Source organism: Electrona antarctica (assembly GCF_951216825.1).
Source record: "Electrona antarctica genome assembly, chromosome: 2".
Classification (NCBI taxonomy): domain Eukaryota; kingdom Metazoa; phylum Chordata; class Actinopteri; order Myctophiformes; family Myctophidae; genus Electrona; species Electrona antarctica.
This window is the reverse complement of record NC_136807.1, coordinates 36437891-36455143: the sequence shown is the minus strand read 5'-3', so window position 1 is coordinate 36455143 and position 17253 is coordinate 36437891. Positions and strand designations below refer to the sequence as shown.

Sequence of the window (17253 nt, the reverse complement as noted above, 5' to 3'; positions counted from 1 at the left end):
TGTCAATGTTAAACCGCAGCTGCGTGGGGTTTACTCGTCCTACATGCAAGTAAAAAAAACAAACAAAAAAAACGGCTGCCTGCAGTTCCAGCTTTGACCATTGGGCTCGGCGGCTTCAACGTTGGACAGCAGCCACTCTGGGGACTTAATTGGGTGTACAGTACCTCTCTTTGCACCTGTCTGTATTGGTGTGTGGCTCTCAGCTGCTGTCTGTATTGGTGTGTGGCTCTCAGCTGCTGTCTTCATTGCAGGCTGGCCTCCGCACGCTCCACGACATCGGCCCAGAGATCCGTCGAGTCATATCATGTGACCTGCAGGAGGCGGGGCTAGTGGACATCAGTGGACACGACGAGGAGGACGTATACAAGGTAACAGTTCTTCGTGTTGCTTGCATTACATTTTGTTGTTAATAATGTGGTTTTCTTTGAACACAAGTTTCTCTTGTATCTTCAAAATATCTATGATGTTTGAGGGGCGCTAGCCCCTCCTATACACAGGTAATGTTTGTCTTGTCTAGAGAAACATTAAAAACGCCATTGACAATGGACAGAGTTCAATGCTTGTTTTGACTCCAACACAAATATTAAACGCCATTTACAATGAACAGTTTAATGTTTGTTTTGTCTGTCAATAAAGGATTCTTATAAACTGCTATTTTGTGATGTTAAATTGATGTCATATGTCATATGTGATGTTGGTCACGGGTTGGAACACTTTTACTTCAATTTGTGCAAATTGACACCTCAAAAGTTATGAGTTTACGCTGGGATTTTGGCATACGTCATTGTCCACGGTTTCCTGTGTTTATAACTAGTTTCAGTATACTTTCTTGGCATGGCGGCTGTGGCTCAGGAGGTAGAGCAGGTCGTCCAATGATCCCTGGGTCGGCGGTTCGAATCCCGGCTCCTCCTGTCCACATGTCGAAGTGTCCTTGGGCAAGACACTGAACCCTACATTGCCTCCAATGAGTTGGTCGGTGTTACTGTAGCTCGCCACCATTGGTGTGTGTGTGAATGTGGGAAGTGAGGACGCTGGCGTCTACTGTTCGCCGTTTCACCTCCCAATGTATGAATGAATGAACCATTGTAAGCGCTTTGAGCACTTGGAAAAGCGCTATAAAAATGCAATTCATTATTATTATTATTCTTGTGTTGTATACCAGCCTCGACAGGGCAACGGTGGTCTGTTTGGTAACCACGTCCACTACGTCAACGGAGACCAGCGAGGCCCCAGCTACCTGATGAACGTCACCCAGCGGCCGCTGCAGGTCCTGCCCCCTTCCTTCTTCGCCTCCCTCAAGCCCCCCCTCACCGCCATGGGAGCCGTTGACGGTGAAAAGGGAAGGGAGAGGAGCAGCTCACCGATCCAGTATAACCACCATTATCACCCCCCTAACCTGCATAACTACCTCCCCCACGCTAACTTCACCGTCCACCAGTCCCCGCCGTCCTCGAATGCCAACCTCAACAACGCCAACGTGCCCCCGGTTCTCTCCATGACCAAGGCGAGGAAGCGGAAGTACTTGTTAAGGCGGGACCGGACACATTCAACCGCCAACGGGATGGCGCCGCCCTCCTCCGGCTCATCCAATCCCGGCAAGGGAGAGAATTATGACAGGGCTTGTCAGTCACATTCAGCAAGGTCAGTTGATGGAAACAGCGAGTTTGACATTTTTAATAAATAACAACTTGACATTAAGCTCAGTGTTTTGGAATGAATTTCAATTGATGCATAAACTCATATTAATTTACATTTTCTCTTTTCTCCTTCCTGGTCCTACATGCCAAATAAACCTACCTATCTGAATGGTTTGTCACTGTTCTGCTCGGAGCAGGACTCAGTACTACGAGGCCTATATTAGGTATGTGAATTATCTTGAACCTAAAACATTGTTCCTTGGGTATTGTGTCTTTGATGCCAGAACTTTGGTACTCTCTAACAGTGGTTCCCAAACCTTTTCATGTCAAGGACCCCCAGATTGTCTGCACTAATTAGCCCCACGGACCCCCATTTGAAAAGATATGCCAGGGACCCCCATAAGAGAAGATTTTTACAGCTCTAGCAGTGATTCTCAACCCGTTTAATTTCAAGGACCCCCAGTTTGACGTGCATTAGTCTACAGACCCCCATTTAATGGATTTTACAATATAAATTGGGGGTCCCAGAGATAGAAATGCCATGTTATTTTAACTCTGAGAGTGTACAAATGGAACCAAATGGACCCTTTAGGGTCCATTTGGTTCCATGTGTACACTCTGAGTTACAGACCCATAATGGTCCATTTGGTTACAAACTATCATTTAGCTGGGGACCCCCTAGAACTCCCTCAGGTACCCCTGGGGGTCCCCGGACCCCACTTTGGGAACCAAATGCTCTATACATTGCCTGATACAAGTATTGTTGGTGATGGTGATAGGTGTGTAGGAGAATCACTTGAGGGGTGTGTAGTGTACTTTAATTTACAGTACAGAAGCCCAGTTCAGTTATTGAAGAAAAACATAAATAAATACTGAATGATAAACAAGACGATGGAATCTCTTTGTGTTATTCGCAACTGAAAATTTACCGTACGATTCCAGGTTAGAAACCGGAGGTGGTCTCGTCCCCACCATTTGTCGAGAGGAGCCTGGGGGCGAGGACATTGATGACGGACGGGGAGGGGCCTACTACAGTGGGGAGGAGTTTCAGGAGGAGGACATCATGTTCACCAGGGAAAGGTATTGGCGGTGGCACAGGGGGCCACGCATTAAAAGTTAATTAATCCACAAAACTAGCGTAATTTGTATTGTTGACCTATTTCTAAAATATTAGCGCAACTTTCGTTCAACTTTGACCCCTCTATGGAACTATTTTTTGGGCGTAGTGATATGGACACAAAAAACATCGTTCTGTGTGATAGAGGGAAATTGTGATATTATGAAAGATATCAGACATTTCCCAAAAGCAAAGGCATGTACGTATTTAATTCACTCTGACCAGAAGCAGGGACAAAACGTAACCCCACCGGCGATCAAAATGAATGAATGGCCAGAAGGGTGGATATGAAACGCAGTATAGAACCCTGGCCTTACTGTGTTGTTTTGCAGGTTGCCAAATAAGTTCTGCCATGACCCCGAAGAAGGAGAATTTGACCTTGAAGCTGTCAGGGGTCACCACCAGCCTGGCTTTTATTATGACAATGACCAACGGCCTATCCACCGGGACGAAAGGCAGTCACCTACGAGACTCTTTGTACCATCGCCCCAAGGTTAGCGTTTGTTGCTATTGGTTTTGTCATGAGTTCTGTCAACCTTTAATTGTCTATTTAATTCAATTGTGAAATTTGTTACACTATCATGCAACTGCAACTACACAGAAACATCCTCAGTGTTAATGTAACTCTGAGAGAGTGTACAAATGGAACCAAATGGTCCCATATTCCATTTGGTTACATGTGTACACATCATTTATCAGATTCAGATTCCTTTATTTGCCATTGTGTAAAACACATAGGAATTTGTTTTGACATTTGCGTGTGTGCATTCCATATTCCTTTTTTCACATATAACAAAATAATAAAAAATAAATACAACACTGTGCAAGAAGTATAAATATAAAGTGCAGAGTTATGGAACATAGTGCAAACATGTCCGGTTTCATAGTGCCGGTGACACTCCCTAGGGGGCGGGGGTGGGAGGGAAAACAGAGTCATTTAGCAGCCTGGCGGCTGAGGGGAAAAAGCTCAGTCTGTGGCGGGCTTTTGTAGCCTTCGGCAGCCGCAACCTTCTCCCAGAGGGGAGCAGGGTGAGGAGGCCGTGGCCAGGGTGGGAGGGGTCGGCCTTGATCTTTCTCGCTCTCCTCAATGCCCTGGAGTCATGCAGGGACTTGAGGGAGGGCAGTGGGCGGCCAATCACCCTCTCCGCAGAGCGTATCACCCGCTGCAGCTTGGCGAGGTCTTTTGCAGCTGCAGCCGGGAACCAGGTGATGATGGAGTGTGTGAGGATGGACTCAATGATGGCTGTGTAAAACTGAGCCATCCTGGTCCTTGATAGTCTGAACTTCCTCAGCTGCCTGAGGAAGTACAGCCTCTTCTGGGCCTTCTTCAGGAGGGCCATGATGTTGAGTTCCCACTTCAGGTCCCGAGAGAGGATCTTGCCTATAGGAACCGACATGACTCTACTGGGGTCACCTGGGTGCCTCCCAGCATGATGGGAGGGGGCGGGGCTGCGTTCCTCCTGAAGTCCACCACCATCTCCACTGTCTTTAGAGCATTTAGCTCTAAATTGTTGTTACTGCACCAACTCCGCAGCCGCTCGATGGTTGTCTCAGCTTTGATTCCAGGGCAGAAAAGTGTCGCAACACGCAAGACCCTTAACCCCAAATTGCTCCCCGAGGTGCTTCCCCCATAGTGCCCACTGCTCCTGTTACTCAGGATGGGATACATGCAGATACCTAATTTAACTGGTTCACTGGTTCGTCTGGTATGCAAATATACAGTGACAAATACCACAAAGCAGTGTGGACTATATTATTATTATTATTGACGCCTGCAAGTCATGTTCCTGTGTGTTCTCTCAGCCACTAGACCTGCCTTCAATTTTGAGTGTCTTGGGAGAAAAAGCAGTCAGGATGAGGTTCCTCCCTCCTGCACATCCGTACCCCTGCACCTGATGCAGCAACAGGTAATTGTACTACCCCTGTACCTTATGCAGCAACAGGTAATTGTACTACCCCTGTACCTTATGCAGCAACAGGTAATTGTACTACCCCTGTACCTTATGCAACAACAGGTAATTGTACTACCCCTGTACCTTATGCAGCAACAGGTAATTGTACTACCCCTGTACCTTATGCAGCAACAGGTAATTGTACTACCCCTGTACCTTATGCAACAACAGGTAATTGTACTACCCCTGTACCTTATGCAGCAACAGGTAATTGTACTACCCCTGTACCTTATGCAGCAACAGGTAATTGTACTACCCCTGTACCTTATGCAGCAACAGGTAATTGTACTACCCCTGTACCTTATGCAGCAACAGGTAATTGTACTACCCCTGTACCTTATGCAGCCACAGGTAATTGTACTACCCCTGTACCTTATGCAGCAACAGGTAATTGTACTACCCCTGTACCTTATGCAGCAACAGGTAATTGTACTACCCCTCTACCTTATGCAGCCACAGGTAATTGTACTACCCCTGTACCTTATGCAGCCACAGGTAATTGTACTACCCCTGTACCTTATGCAGCCACAGGTAATTGTACTACCCCTGTACCTTATGCAGCAACAGGTAATTGTACTACCCCTGTACCTTATGCAGCAACAGGTCATTGTACTACCCCTGTACCTTATGCAGCAACAGGTAATTGTACTACCCCTGTACCTTATGCAGCAACAGGTAATTGTACTACCCCTGTACCTTATGCAGCCACAGGTAATTGTACTACCCCTGTACCTTATGCAGCCACAGGTAATTGTACTACCCCTGTACCTTATGCAGCCACAGGTAATTGTACTACCCCTGTACCTTATGCAGCCACAGGTAATTGTACTACCCCTGTACCTTATGCAGCAACAGGTAATTGTACTACCCCTGTACCTTATGCAGCAACAGGTAATTGTACTACCCCTGTACCTTATGCAGCAACAGGTAATTGTACTACCCTGTACCTTATGCAGCAACAGGTAATTGTACTACCCTGTACCTTATGCAGCAACAGGTAATTGTACTACCCCTGTACCTTATGCAGCCACAGGTAATTGTACTACCCCTGTTACCCTGTACCTTATGCAGCAACAGGTAATTGTACTACCCCTGTACCTTATGCAGCCACAGGTAATTGTACTACCCCTGTACCTTATGCAGCAACAGGTAATTGTACTACCCCTGTTACCCTGTACCTTATGCAGCAACAGGTAATTGTACTACCCCTGTACCTTATGCAGCCACAGGTAATTGTACTACCCCTGTTACCCTGTACCTTATGCAGCAACAGGTAATTGTACTACCCCTGTACCTTATGCAGCCACAGGTAATTGTACTACCCCTGTACCTTATGCAGCAACAGGTAATTGTACTACCCCTGTACCTTATGCAGCAACAGGTAATTGTACTACCCCTGTACCTTATGCAGCAACAGGTAATTGTACTACCCCTGTACCTTATGCAGCAACAGGTAATTGTACTACCCCTGTACCTTATGCAGCAACAGGTAATTGTACTACCCCTGTACCTTATGCAGCAACAGGTAATTGTACTACCCCTGCACCTTATGCAGCCACAGGTAATTGTGCCACCCTTGTACCACCCCTTGAAATACAAGCCCTTAACACCACCACATTTACAGTACAACATAAATGATACACAACCAACAGACAATTAAAGGAGCATTCAGTGATTTGAGTGATTTGGAGAACCACCCAGTCCGCCCCGGTAACAAAATGTGCACATGCACGCTCTACAGTGGGGGGAAGTGCAACAGGCCAACAGCATGTGCACCAAGGCCCGCCCCCACTCGATCATGATTGGAGGAAGGCCCCTCTCATCCTGATTGGATGAAGGCTTTGCCACCCGCCACCAAAACTGAAACTAGGGTTTTTTGACCCCAGGGGCTCACTGGGGACAGGGAGGAACTCCTTATATGGTCAGCACACTCTATAGTAGGGAGGATTATCCAGAAAAAAAGAAAAAATAAGTGATATTTAGATTAAGTCAAATCACTGAATATACCTTTTAATGTAACATTTGGCCCAGACCGGCCCACCAGAGGGTCGGCCCACCAGAGGGTCGGCCCACCGGGCATATGCCTGGTACGTCCTGTGGCCACGCCAGTCCACCCCTGGGCAGCAACAGTTAACACTTAAGTACGTCTAATTAAGTTCTGTACTTATCGACCATTTTGACACTTACAAAGACAAATGTTGTACTTTTTACTCAATTATTATCATACAATTATTTGACTGGTTACTGGTTACCTTGCAGATTTATATTATTATGATCTCAAAACATGCATTAACTAATACATTATTAATTGTATTATTGGTCATTATTATTGGTTAAGGCAAGCTACCCAGCAGCCCCTCTTGTACCAGCTGCAACATTACCTTCTGTGAGTAAAATGTGAGGTCTGACTCAAAATAATTTTGTACTCCATTCTAGGTAATGGCGGTGGCAGGTTTGGATGGCAGTAGAATTCATCATCTGTCACCGACACGGTCTCCTTGCTGGGCCACACCCCCTGCCTCTCCCATTGGCCGCGACTGCTCACCTAACTACACACCACTCATACAGGTCTGAGGGTGTGTGTGTGTGTGTGTGTGTGTGTGTGTGTGTGTGTGTGTGTGTGTGTGTGTGTGTGTGTGTGTGTGTGTGTGGTGTGTGTGTGTGTGTGTGTGTGTGTGTGCGTGTGCGTGTGTGTGTGTGATGTACACTATACGGCAGGGGTTCTCAACCTGGGGGTCGCGACCCCTCGGGGAGGGGGGGGGTCGCCAAATTATTTTGGGGGGTCTCCAGATTATTAAAAAGAAAAAAAATGTTTTGCAACTGAATGGCTGGAAAATGGAAATTAAGAGTTTACATAGTAAACTCATAGTACATGCAGGCTTATTTCAAAGGTTAAGTATTATCACTGTTCCAGTGGCAGGTTTACATACATTAGACAACTATAACTGACCAAATGTTAGAATGACTTTATGAATAGTTTCAGCATGTTGAGTCGTAACATGATGAATTTGAAAACATTATCAGTGTTAGGTTTCTGGTCTAGTGGGGCGGGTCGCGGCAGAGATTTGCGCACGCCCTGATTGGATCTCACCGATCTGTCAGTCACCCCCGGCCCATCCCTCTCCCCCCAATTTACAATTTAGGCATTTAGCAGACACTCTTAATCCAGAGTGATTTACATTACGCAATAACAAAAAAAGCATGGCATACATCACATACATAAAAAGTAGTTATCATGAAACATGGGTAAGCTAAGAACAGCTACGTCACATAATTTGGAGTGACGCCCACCCGGAACGGTTGACTCCCACTTCTAGACCAAATGCGTTCCTCCAGGCTTTCATTTTTTTGCGCCGACAAAAATGAAAGCCTGCTACCGAGACTATCAGTGACATTGCCCGTCACAAATATGACAACTCAAGCAGAAAACCCACAGCGTTATCAGTTTGCTCTGTGTTGCCGGGGTTATTTTGCTGACAACGCATCACGAAGCATGTTCATATACAAAGTGGCGGAGCATGGTTCCGATGCACTCTGACAGCACTAGACCCGTCCGTGGTCATGGTGGTATGGTATAAAAACTTTACTGTAGATTGATTGAAAACATTCCAGAGGCTTGATTTTCACATCAGTCTGGATATCTGGGACATATTTGGCCAAACTTTTGCTCTGTTCCTGTCAGTCCTTGATGCCTGGCGCTCAGCATTTTAGTATTCAGAGGGCATGACAGTACTGTATAGCCCTACATCTAAGTTCCACAGATTAAAATAGGATGCATTTTGCATCCCAAAACTCAGTTTATAGTTAAGGGACGCAATAAAACGACGACCACTACTGTACTACTGTACAGATTTTTATTCTAGTTTATTAGTTATAATAATCATTTCTTCTGTTTTCTACATGAATATAACCACATTTTAACCATATAAAATGAAATGGGAGTTAAATGCTGCAATTTGTAAAAATGGCAAAATATGACTCCTAACGTCGTTGAAGTGGGACTCATAAAATGTCCCTGGGACTCATCTAAAAGACCATCCCTGCATCCCAGCACTCATTACATTGAAAACCTATTTATATCACTGAAGTTCAATATTAGTTTTCAATATTGTTATACATGTATGTTTGTATTTAACCATGTTATGCCATGGTTTCTGCTTGTGTGCAGGTGGACTGGCGTGGTCCTGGCAGTATCAATAGCATCCCCGGCATGGTGAGGAAGAGTTCATGGTATACAGACGCCCAGGACGTCCCGCCCAGCCGCTGTCACTCACCATCACACCTACAGTTACCTACTGAGAGACGGACACACTTCCTGCAGAAGAGTGCCAACAGTCTGGTTGAAGCTGTGAGTACAGACAAACAATCATACACACCATGGGCCCTATTATGCGTGTCTTAAGTACCAGGTCTTATGACTTAACTTAAGACCTGGAGGCGTGGTCAATGCTGTTTGGCCACTCAGAATAGCCAAATGGCATTGATCACGCCTCCAGGTCTTAAGTTAAGTAATAAGACCTGGTACTTAAGACATGCATAATAGGGCCCATAATGTCTACAATGTAGAGTAATGCGTGTTTTTGCACTTGTGTTGTTAACCCATCATGTAGTCTCTACATGATGATTTTAGCCTTAATGTCTGACTGTACCTTGTGCTGTTTACATTTTAATTGTATATGTTATATATAAAACATGTTATATGTTTTGGGCTTTTTGGCTTTATTGATAGATTAACAGTAGTTCTATTTCGTCCCTGCTGACCGCCAGAGGCGGTGCTTAAGCACTGAATACGTCCCTTCGCGCATGCGCCGTCGAGTATTTTATACCAACAATGTCAATTTTGACCCCATGATGACCCGGAGTCGTCTATATCTTCCGGCAGTCTACAGGGGTTCAGTCCCTAATTTCTTCTCGCTCGCCTGTGAGAACCAAGTTTGCACCGAGCTGCGATGTGTTGCTATGCAATGCATTATGTAGCCTATGGTGTCTGCCGAGTCGCTGGTAGTTCCGTGACCGAATCGGTCGGAGTAGCGGCTGTTCGCCCTCCAGGAACTGCGACTATGGATTTTGTTTTTACTCCTCTATGAGTGGAGTTTATTTGGATTCGCGTGGACGCGGTAGCGTCCAATCTCTATCGCCGGTAATGAAGGCGAACAAAACCTCCCTGGACAAAAGGTACGTTATCGTCTAAAGCGGTGCTATCCCCGCTAAACAGACGTTCAAATTATATGATATATTGCATCATGGCATAACCTCTTGTGAGTAAAGGCTGCGTTTGCGCCACCTCCCTGCTCCGCATACGAGGTTTGTTTGACGGTGAACGCTAACAGACGTTCAAATTATATGATGTATTGTATCATGGCATAACCTCTTGTGAGTAGAGTCTGCGTTCGCGCCGCCTCCCTGCTCCGCATACGAGGTTTGCTCGACTGTGAACGCTAGCGCTTATTATAAGCGACTATAAGATTTGCCGAAGGATGGCCACTGTCATATTGCCTTCGTTTGATAAACACGCTACTTGCAAGCTTTGGTTAGCCCCTGCTGTTGATGGCAAGCGTTGGCGCTCCATTCTCTCAGCAGTCAGCATATAACTTATGATAAGTTAAGCTAGTTAAGGCTAAGTGTCATTTTCTGTTTGGCAAGCCTTGCTGGCCAAAGCCATAATGCCGATAATATTGGCAGCGTTCAAGCTTAACTGCTTCCGCGGATAGCTTGTCTTCTTGTTGTTGTTGTTAATAATAACAATAACAACTTGTTATTATTAGCCCGGTACAGGAGCAGCTACCTGCGTCCTCCCAGGGTATTGATGTGGCTACCAGTAGTTTGTAGCTCAGAGTATTAACAGCTATTGGTGTACATAGCTTGTCTGGTTATTAACCCAGCTGGCCCCCAGCAGTGGGCCTCGATACTGATGCTGCTACCAGTATGTCTGGAGCTCAAAGCTCTATTAACAGTTTTTGCGTATACAGTGGGTACACTTTGTTTTTTCCCCACAGGTGCCCCTGGGTACCTTTGGGGCCTATTAGCCCAGCTGGTCCCCAGCACAGGGCATCTGGCGCTGCTGCCAGCGTAGCTCACAGCTGCTACCAGTAGCTTAAAGCTAAAGGTGTTTATGAACAGCTATTCGTGTAGGCTATAGCTTGTCTTGTTGTTAGTAGCCCAGCTGGTCTCCAGCATTGGGTCTCTAACTGGCGCTGCTACCCGTAGTTGTAGCCCAAGCGCTTATTATACTATTTGTTATAACGGCGATCTGTGTATAGCTTGCCTTACTGTTTATTGGCCCAGCTGGTACAGGGCAGGCAGCGTATGTGCTCCGCTCCTCCAGCATACGGCCTCTAGTTTGATGTTACTTGCTACTAATCGTTTGTTAGCTCAAGCATTTATTAACAGCTATTAGTGTATAGCTTGTTCTGTTTATTAGCTGCAGCTGATACAGGCAGCGTACACGCTCCCTTCCTTCAGCAGGCGGCCCCTATCGGTGGAGCTATTGGCTGTAGCCTTTTCTCCAAAACTTGTTTGTGTTGGTTTATTTAACCAAACTTTTGGCTGGTGTAGGCAGCGTTAGTGCTCCCTCCTCCCAGCGTGAATGCGTAGTAGTGCCTTGACTAGCGCATTGGAAGTGTCTTTTGTTTCGCTCTGCACTAGCAAACATAAATAATAATGCACTTGGAGTTTGGATAAACGTCATAGTGCTGTGATAAACGTTCGCATAGGAAACACTACAGCTGCTACATAGCAGCGTCCAAGCCTCGACTGAAGGCTACTTTATTATCATAATTTATAAGTAAGCCTCAGCTGGGGGTACAGGTAGCGTGCAAGCTCTCCTCCCCCACCGCGACCATGCAGGTCGCACAGTCTAGCTAACAGCAGCGTCTGTGCGCTGTTCCTATGACGCACTTTACATCTGGTTAAATCTCAAAGTGCTACAATGAGCATTTGCATAAAACGTAAATGCATATTCACATGCTGCGGCAGGTATAGCAGCATTCAGTTGTTTGATTAAGTCATTATATGCCGATCTAAGTTAAAGCCTCTGCTGGTACAGGCAGCGTACGCGCCTCCTCCCCCCAGCATATGGCCAACACCTAGCAACCAGTAGCGTCCGCGCCCTGGGCTAGTTGGGACTGGTGTGCACCGGCCGGTCCAGAGGAACCGGTGCCACCACAACGGAGAGCTCCCACTTTTGTACCTCGAAAGCCTCTGCGGGTACAGACGGCGTACGCACTCCCTCCAGCATATGGCCAACACCTAGCAACCAGTAGCGTCCGCGCCCTGGGCTAGTTGGGACTGGTGTGCACTATGCCGATCTAAATTAAAGCCTCTGCTGGTACAGGTAGCGTACACGCTCTCTTCCTTCAGCATATGGCCAACACCTAGCAACCAGTAGCGTTCGCGCCCTGGGCTAGTTGAGACTGGTGTGCACCGGTGTGCACTGTGCCGATCTAGATTAAAGCCTCTGCTGGTACAGGCAGCGTACACGCTCCCTTCCTTCAGCATATGGCCAACACCTAGCAACCAGTAGCGTCCGCGCCCTGGGCTAGCTGGTGTGACTGGTGTGCACTGGCCCGTCCAGAGGAGCCGGTGCCACCACAATGGAGAGCTCCCACTTTTGTACCTCGTGTGAAGCTCCCCTTCAGCCGTGAGCCGACCTTGGTCCTGCCCCGTGTGCCAGGAGGAAAAGGTCTGACCGCCGGCCACAGCAGATCTGAGAGGACTCAGCTATCTGCGGAGCTGGCCCACATGAGGTCCATGCTCACCTAACATAACACCTAGGCACCTCGGAGGGTTCGAGTGCCTCCCCCTCCGATGCCACAGCTGACTCGAGGACGATGTACTCTCCCCGACAGCTTAAGCTATGCACTTCCATGACTATGAGGAAGATGCAGAAGACGGTGCCTCCCAGGCATCAGAGCCAGCCTCCCACTTCTCAGCTCAGGACCCACTGGCCGAGATGGCTCCATGCGCACCTTCATGCGCATAGCCGTGGAACGCTAATTGTTAGTCATACCACAGTAGGCAGTCGGATCCTCCAAGCGCCTTCTTCAGACGCGGGTCAGCCCTCACCGTCACTGGAGGCATTTGGTGTCATGTCCTCAAAGAGAGGACGGCTGATGTCCATCCTAGCTCTAGCCCATCGCCAAGTCGGGCTTTCACAGTCAAGCCTGACTGAGGAGCCTCTCTTCCTTCAGCATATGGCCAACACCTAGCAACCAGTAGCGTCCGCACCCTGGGCTAGTTGGGACTGGTGTGCACCGGTGCGCACTATGCCGATCTAGATTAAAGCCTCTGCTGGTACAGGCAGCGTACACGCTCCCTTCCTTCAGCATATGGCCAACACCTAGCAACCAGTAGCGTCCGCGCCCTGGGCTAGCTGGTGTGACTGGTGTGCACTGCCCCGTCCAGAGGAACCGGTGCCACCCGCCAAGTCGGGCTTTCACAGTCAAGCCTGACTGAGAAGCCTAGGCCAACTCTCCGTAGTCTCCCTGAGGAGCCAGGAGCACTAGGTGGTTCAGCTGTGCTCTCCGGGCTGTGCAGTGCCTTCTGACGCCAGCCCCCCATATCCGGCGGGGTCAAAATGGCCGTTATCAGCAACATGACGAGAGCCCTAGTATCAGACCAGGAGTGATGTGTCCTCCTGCCCAAGGGCGCAACAGAGGCTGTAGATCCTCAGTCACACCAAGGGAAGTCCGATCTACATACTTCCTCGTGACGCAAGACAGACTGTTGTCGACATGTCTTGAACTGATGGGACCCAACAGCGTTATGAAGTTCATGCTCTGCTCTACAGCACTTCCTGCCGTACCTGAGAGGCAAGCACATTCTCATACGTTCGGGCAACACCTCGACCGTGTATCATGTAAGTCATCGGGCAGGGCCACGTTTGCTTGGCCGCCGTAGGTGTCTATGGACCCTCTGACTTGGGCAGCCCCCCCCCCCGCCTGATCAGCCTATGGGCAAGTTATCTAAGTGGAGAGCGGGACTACATGGTAGGCTCTCTCCCATCAAAAGCTTCCATGAGGGGAGCGGTACCCCATCCAATGGTGGTGAACACTAATCAGAGGCTACCTCGGCAGAGCGGAGGTGGACCTCCTCACCCTAGAGTCGCTGACTCGCTAACCTCTCTGGTTCTCCCTAACGGAGACATCCAGCCCTCCGGGCCAGGACGCAATGGTCCGATGGTTTCATAGAACCTGAACGCCACAAATGGCTGTCAGCCCGCAGGCCTTCATGCCACATAGCCAGTATGAACAGAACGACCCGCATCGTTCCGACACATGGCCCTAAGTAGGCCACCGCCCACAGGGCACTATCCTTTTAAATGCGCACTGGCCAGAGGCACTGCATATGCCTTGCCACTGCCTCTCTGATACGACCAGCGCTTCAGAGAGTTCTTTAGGAGGGTCACACCATACTTCTGGTTGCCCCCCTCCAGCCAAGAAGTACTTGGTTTCCTCTGCTGAACAGACCCAGTCGGAGGACGCCATGGCGTCTCCTCGACAGAGGTCTCCTCAACTGGGAGGCGGTCGGATATGGCATTCAAATGCTCGACGCCCCCAACTGTGTGTTTGACCGCTGGCAGCCCTGAACCGCTGCCGAGCAGCTGTGTGGAACCAGCCAGGCATGCCACCCTGAATTCAAAGGTGCCATGACATCCATCAGACTACGGTACGATAACCGATGGAATCTATTTCCAACTGACGTGAGGGTCAGAGCAAAGACCTAGTGCGCTGCTCTGCCTACCTTTCTGGAGTTCCGCAGTCCCTCCTAGACGAGGGCCGATCTCCTACTCTAAAAGCATAAGTAGGGGAGATATCATGTCGATATGCTAGAATCAATATCGCACAGCCACAGTGGGGAGCCACAGTCTGGTGTCCCTCTTCCTGATGGGGGCTCTGAGGTTGCATCCTCTACGAGCCCTGAGAACTCCGGCACAGGCTCTTCCCTAGTGCGGCATGGTCTATACAGGCCTCCCTTTGAGCCCTTGGCACGGGCGGAGTTTAGAGGGTCATGGAAGACTGAATTCTTCCTGGCCATTACCTCAACGTAGCGTGTCAGTGAGCGGCACGCCCTGTTTGTCAGTGACTTGCGTCTGAAGCAAAGCTCAGACGGCCTGAGTGTCTCTGTGGCCGAACACAGTGTTCCTCCTGAGGGTGCTGTCACATACACACCTCAACCAGCCTATACGGCTAGCACAGTCTTGCCCTCCACCAGGAGAGTGGATTGACAAGCGGGAACTATTGCGCCCAACGTGGGCCCTGAGAGCCGCTTGTTAGACCTGCCACATGCATTCGGCGGTCAGAATGGCTGGTCCGTTGTGACGATGGCCCTTTCAAAGGCGGTGCTCTCTCCAGACAGCGCCCGCCCCACACTATTGTGGATGCCATTAACCACGCGTATGGGGCGAGTAATCGTACCCTACCATTTGGCGTGAGGTGCCACTCTAACGGGAGCGTCCCCACATCATGGGCTGCCCCGAGGGAAGTACCCCTGGAATATATCTGCCGCTGCCTCATGGGCATCACAGCGAGTTTTCTATGTTCCACTGGGTGAGTGTTGCCACTCCCCACCCGCTGGACGTGGTCCTCTTACGAGAGTCCTCCGATTCTACTCCTTATGGCTTGGGATCAGGATTCCTCGTGACTTTGCTGGTATAAGTCATTCAGTGCTTAAGCACCGCCTCTGGCGGTCAGCAGGGACGAAATAGAACGTAAGTTACGTATGTAACTATGGTTCTATGAGTCCCGAATGACCGCCAGAGCACTCTTGTCACTCAGAATCCTCGTGGTCTCGCGAGAAGATTCTGTAGGGACTGAACCCCTGTAGACTGCCGGAAGATATAGACGACTCCGGGTCATCATGGGGTCAAAATTGACATTGTTGGTATAAAATACTCGACGGCGCATGCGCGAAGGGACGTATTCAGTGCTTAAGCACCGCCTCTGGCGGTCATTCGGGACTCATAGAACCATAGTTACATACGTAACTTACGTTTGACAGGAAGGGGGGGGGGGGGGGGGGGACAGCAAGGGTCGCCGGGATCAGAACTCGAACCCACGACACGCTGTCAGGCTGGATTACCACCTAGGTGTCTGGACCGTTCGGCCAGCCCAGGCCATGCTGTTTATATTTCTGACTAATGACTAATACAGTATTCAATCAATCAATTGGCTTAACAACACAAGTGCAAAAAGAAGCACACGTGTGCACTCATACACACAAATGCTTGCATGTTGCAAAACACAACTTTTAAGAGACAAAAAAGAGACACATACACATCACAGTCAGAGCCAGAATTTAAATCAGATGGTAAAAAGAAAAAGGTAAATGGTGCATTTATATAGCGCCTTTATCCAAGGCGGTTTACATAGATGTGCATCGATTCACCCATTCACACACTGATGGTGGCTGAAGCCATGCAGGCCACTAGCCAGCACATCAGGAGCAATTTGGGGTTCAGTGTGTTGCTCAAGGACACTTCAACACTGGCTCTGGGGCTCCAGCCACTCTACCCCTGAGCCACCGCCACCCCTGGGCTCTAAGGATAGTTATTTTGCTAAGTATGCTTGTCTGAATATCCGTTCAACATTTTGGTCTTCAGCAACAATCTTAAAACATACCTGCTGGATTTCCATGGAATTTGCTGTGCATCTTGATGCTCCTGGGGTATGAACCCATTTCTGTGAATCCATTACCTTGCCGTGACAGTTGCTGAGTGTAGTGGATATCCCTAATCGTTGATTTGATGGACCCCATGATGTATCAAGTGCCAAAATCAGGCTAAAATGAACATTGTACTCAAGATTTTATTTAGCTCCTCCTTTTTCTTTTTTTTTTTTTTGCATTCACAGGTGCTCATCTCAGAGGGCCTGGGCATGTATGCCCGTGACCCAAAGTTCGTCACGGTGACCAAGCATGAGATTGCCGACGCCTGTGCGATGACCATCGATGAGATGGAGAGTGCCGCCAGCAACCTACTGAACGGCACCATGGGTAGTGGTAACGATGGGGGGGCGGCGGGTGGATCTACCGGGGCTGCTGGGACCAGTAGTTCAGACACGCTCTACTCAAGCACAGGGCTCAGGGACTGTAGTATACGAGACTACAGCGACGAAGAGCCAGACATTTTGGTCAAATGCCGGGAGGAGGACCTGACAGATGAGATGATATGTGTCACAATGCTATAGCGGCAGCTTGCAATGGGATCATTTATTTTTTCGTTCTTTTTACATTTTTATCCCACGATTTTGCAACCCATTTTTTTACACCCGGGTGCCAATTGCCTCCCTCTGCCAACCTGGGGAGAGTCCCAAACTAAGCTCATGCTTCCTTCAATGCATGAGGAGTGAGCAGCACCTGACAGGGGGGAGTTTCCCCCGTATAGGACATAGCACATGGAAGGAACACGTTATTCCAACCAGTTCCTTTCCCCTCCATCAGGCGTCCCGGCTGACCAGGGGGAGAGCAGGATTACTGCATGTTTTTTGAGGGTACCTACCCTAGGGGACACGGAGAGAACATGCAAACTTCACACAGAAAGGCCCTTTCG

General features: G+C 48.7%; 1 protein-coding gene across 1 annotated transcript in view; it reads left to right on the top strand.

The window, feature by feature from the left end:
* cacna1db (calcium channel, voltage-dependent, L type, alpha 1D subunit, b) overlaps positions 1 to 17021 on the top strand; it is an 85313-nt gene extending 68292 nt beyond the window's left edge. Inside the window, exons 41-49 of the mRNA XM_079492503.1 lie at positions 252 to 368; positions 1163 to 1641; positions 1835 to 1861; positions 2580 to 2717; positions 3087 to 3247; positions 4558 to 4661; positions 7143 to 7274; positions 8875 to 9054; positions 16556 to 17021. Coding sequence (XP_079348629.1) covers positions 252 to 368; positions 1163 to 1641; positions 1835 to 1861; positions 2580 to 2717; positions 3087 to 3247; positions 4558 to 4661; positions 7143 to 7274; positions 8875 to 9054; positions 16556 to 16891 — 1674 coding nt within the window. The 3' untranslated portion in view covers positions 16892 to 17021. The remainder of the gene's footprint in view (positions 1 to 251; positions 369 to 1162; positions 1642 to 1834; positions 1862 to 2579; positions 2718 to 3086; positions 3248 to 4557; positions 4662 to 7142; positions 7275 to 8874; positions 9055 to 16555) is intronic.
* Positions 17022 to 17253: the final 232 nt, after the last annotated feature.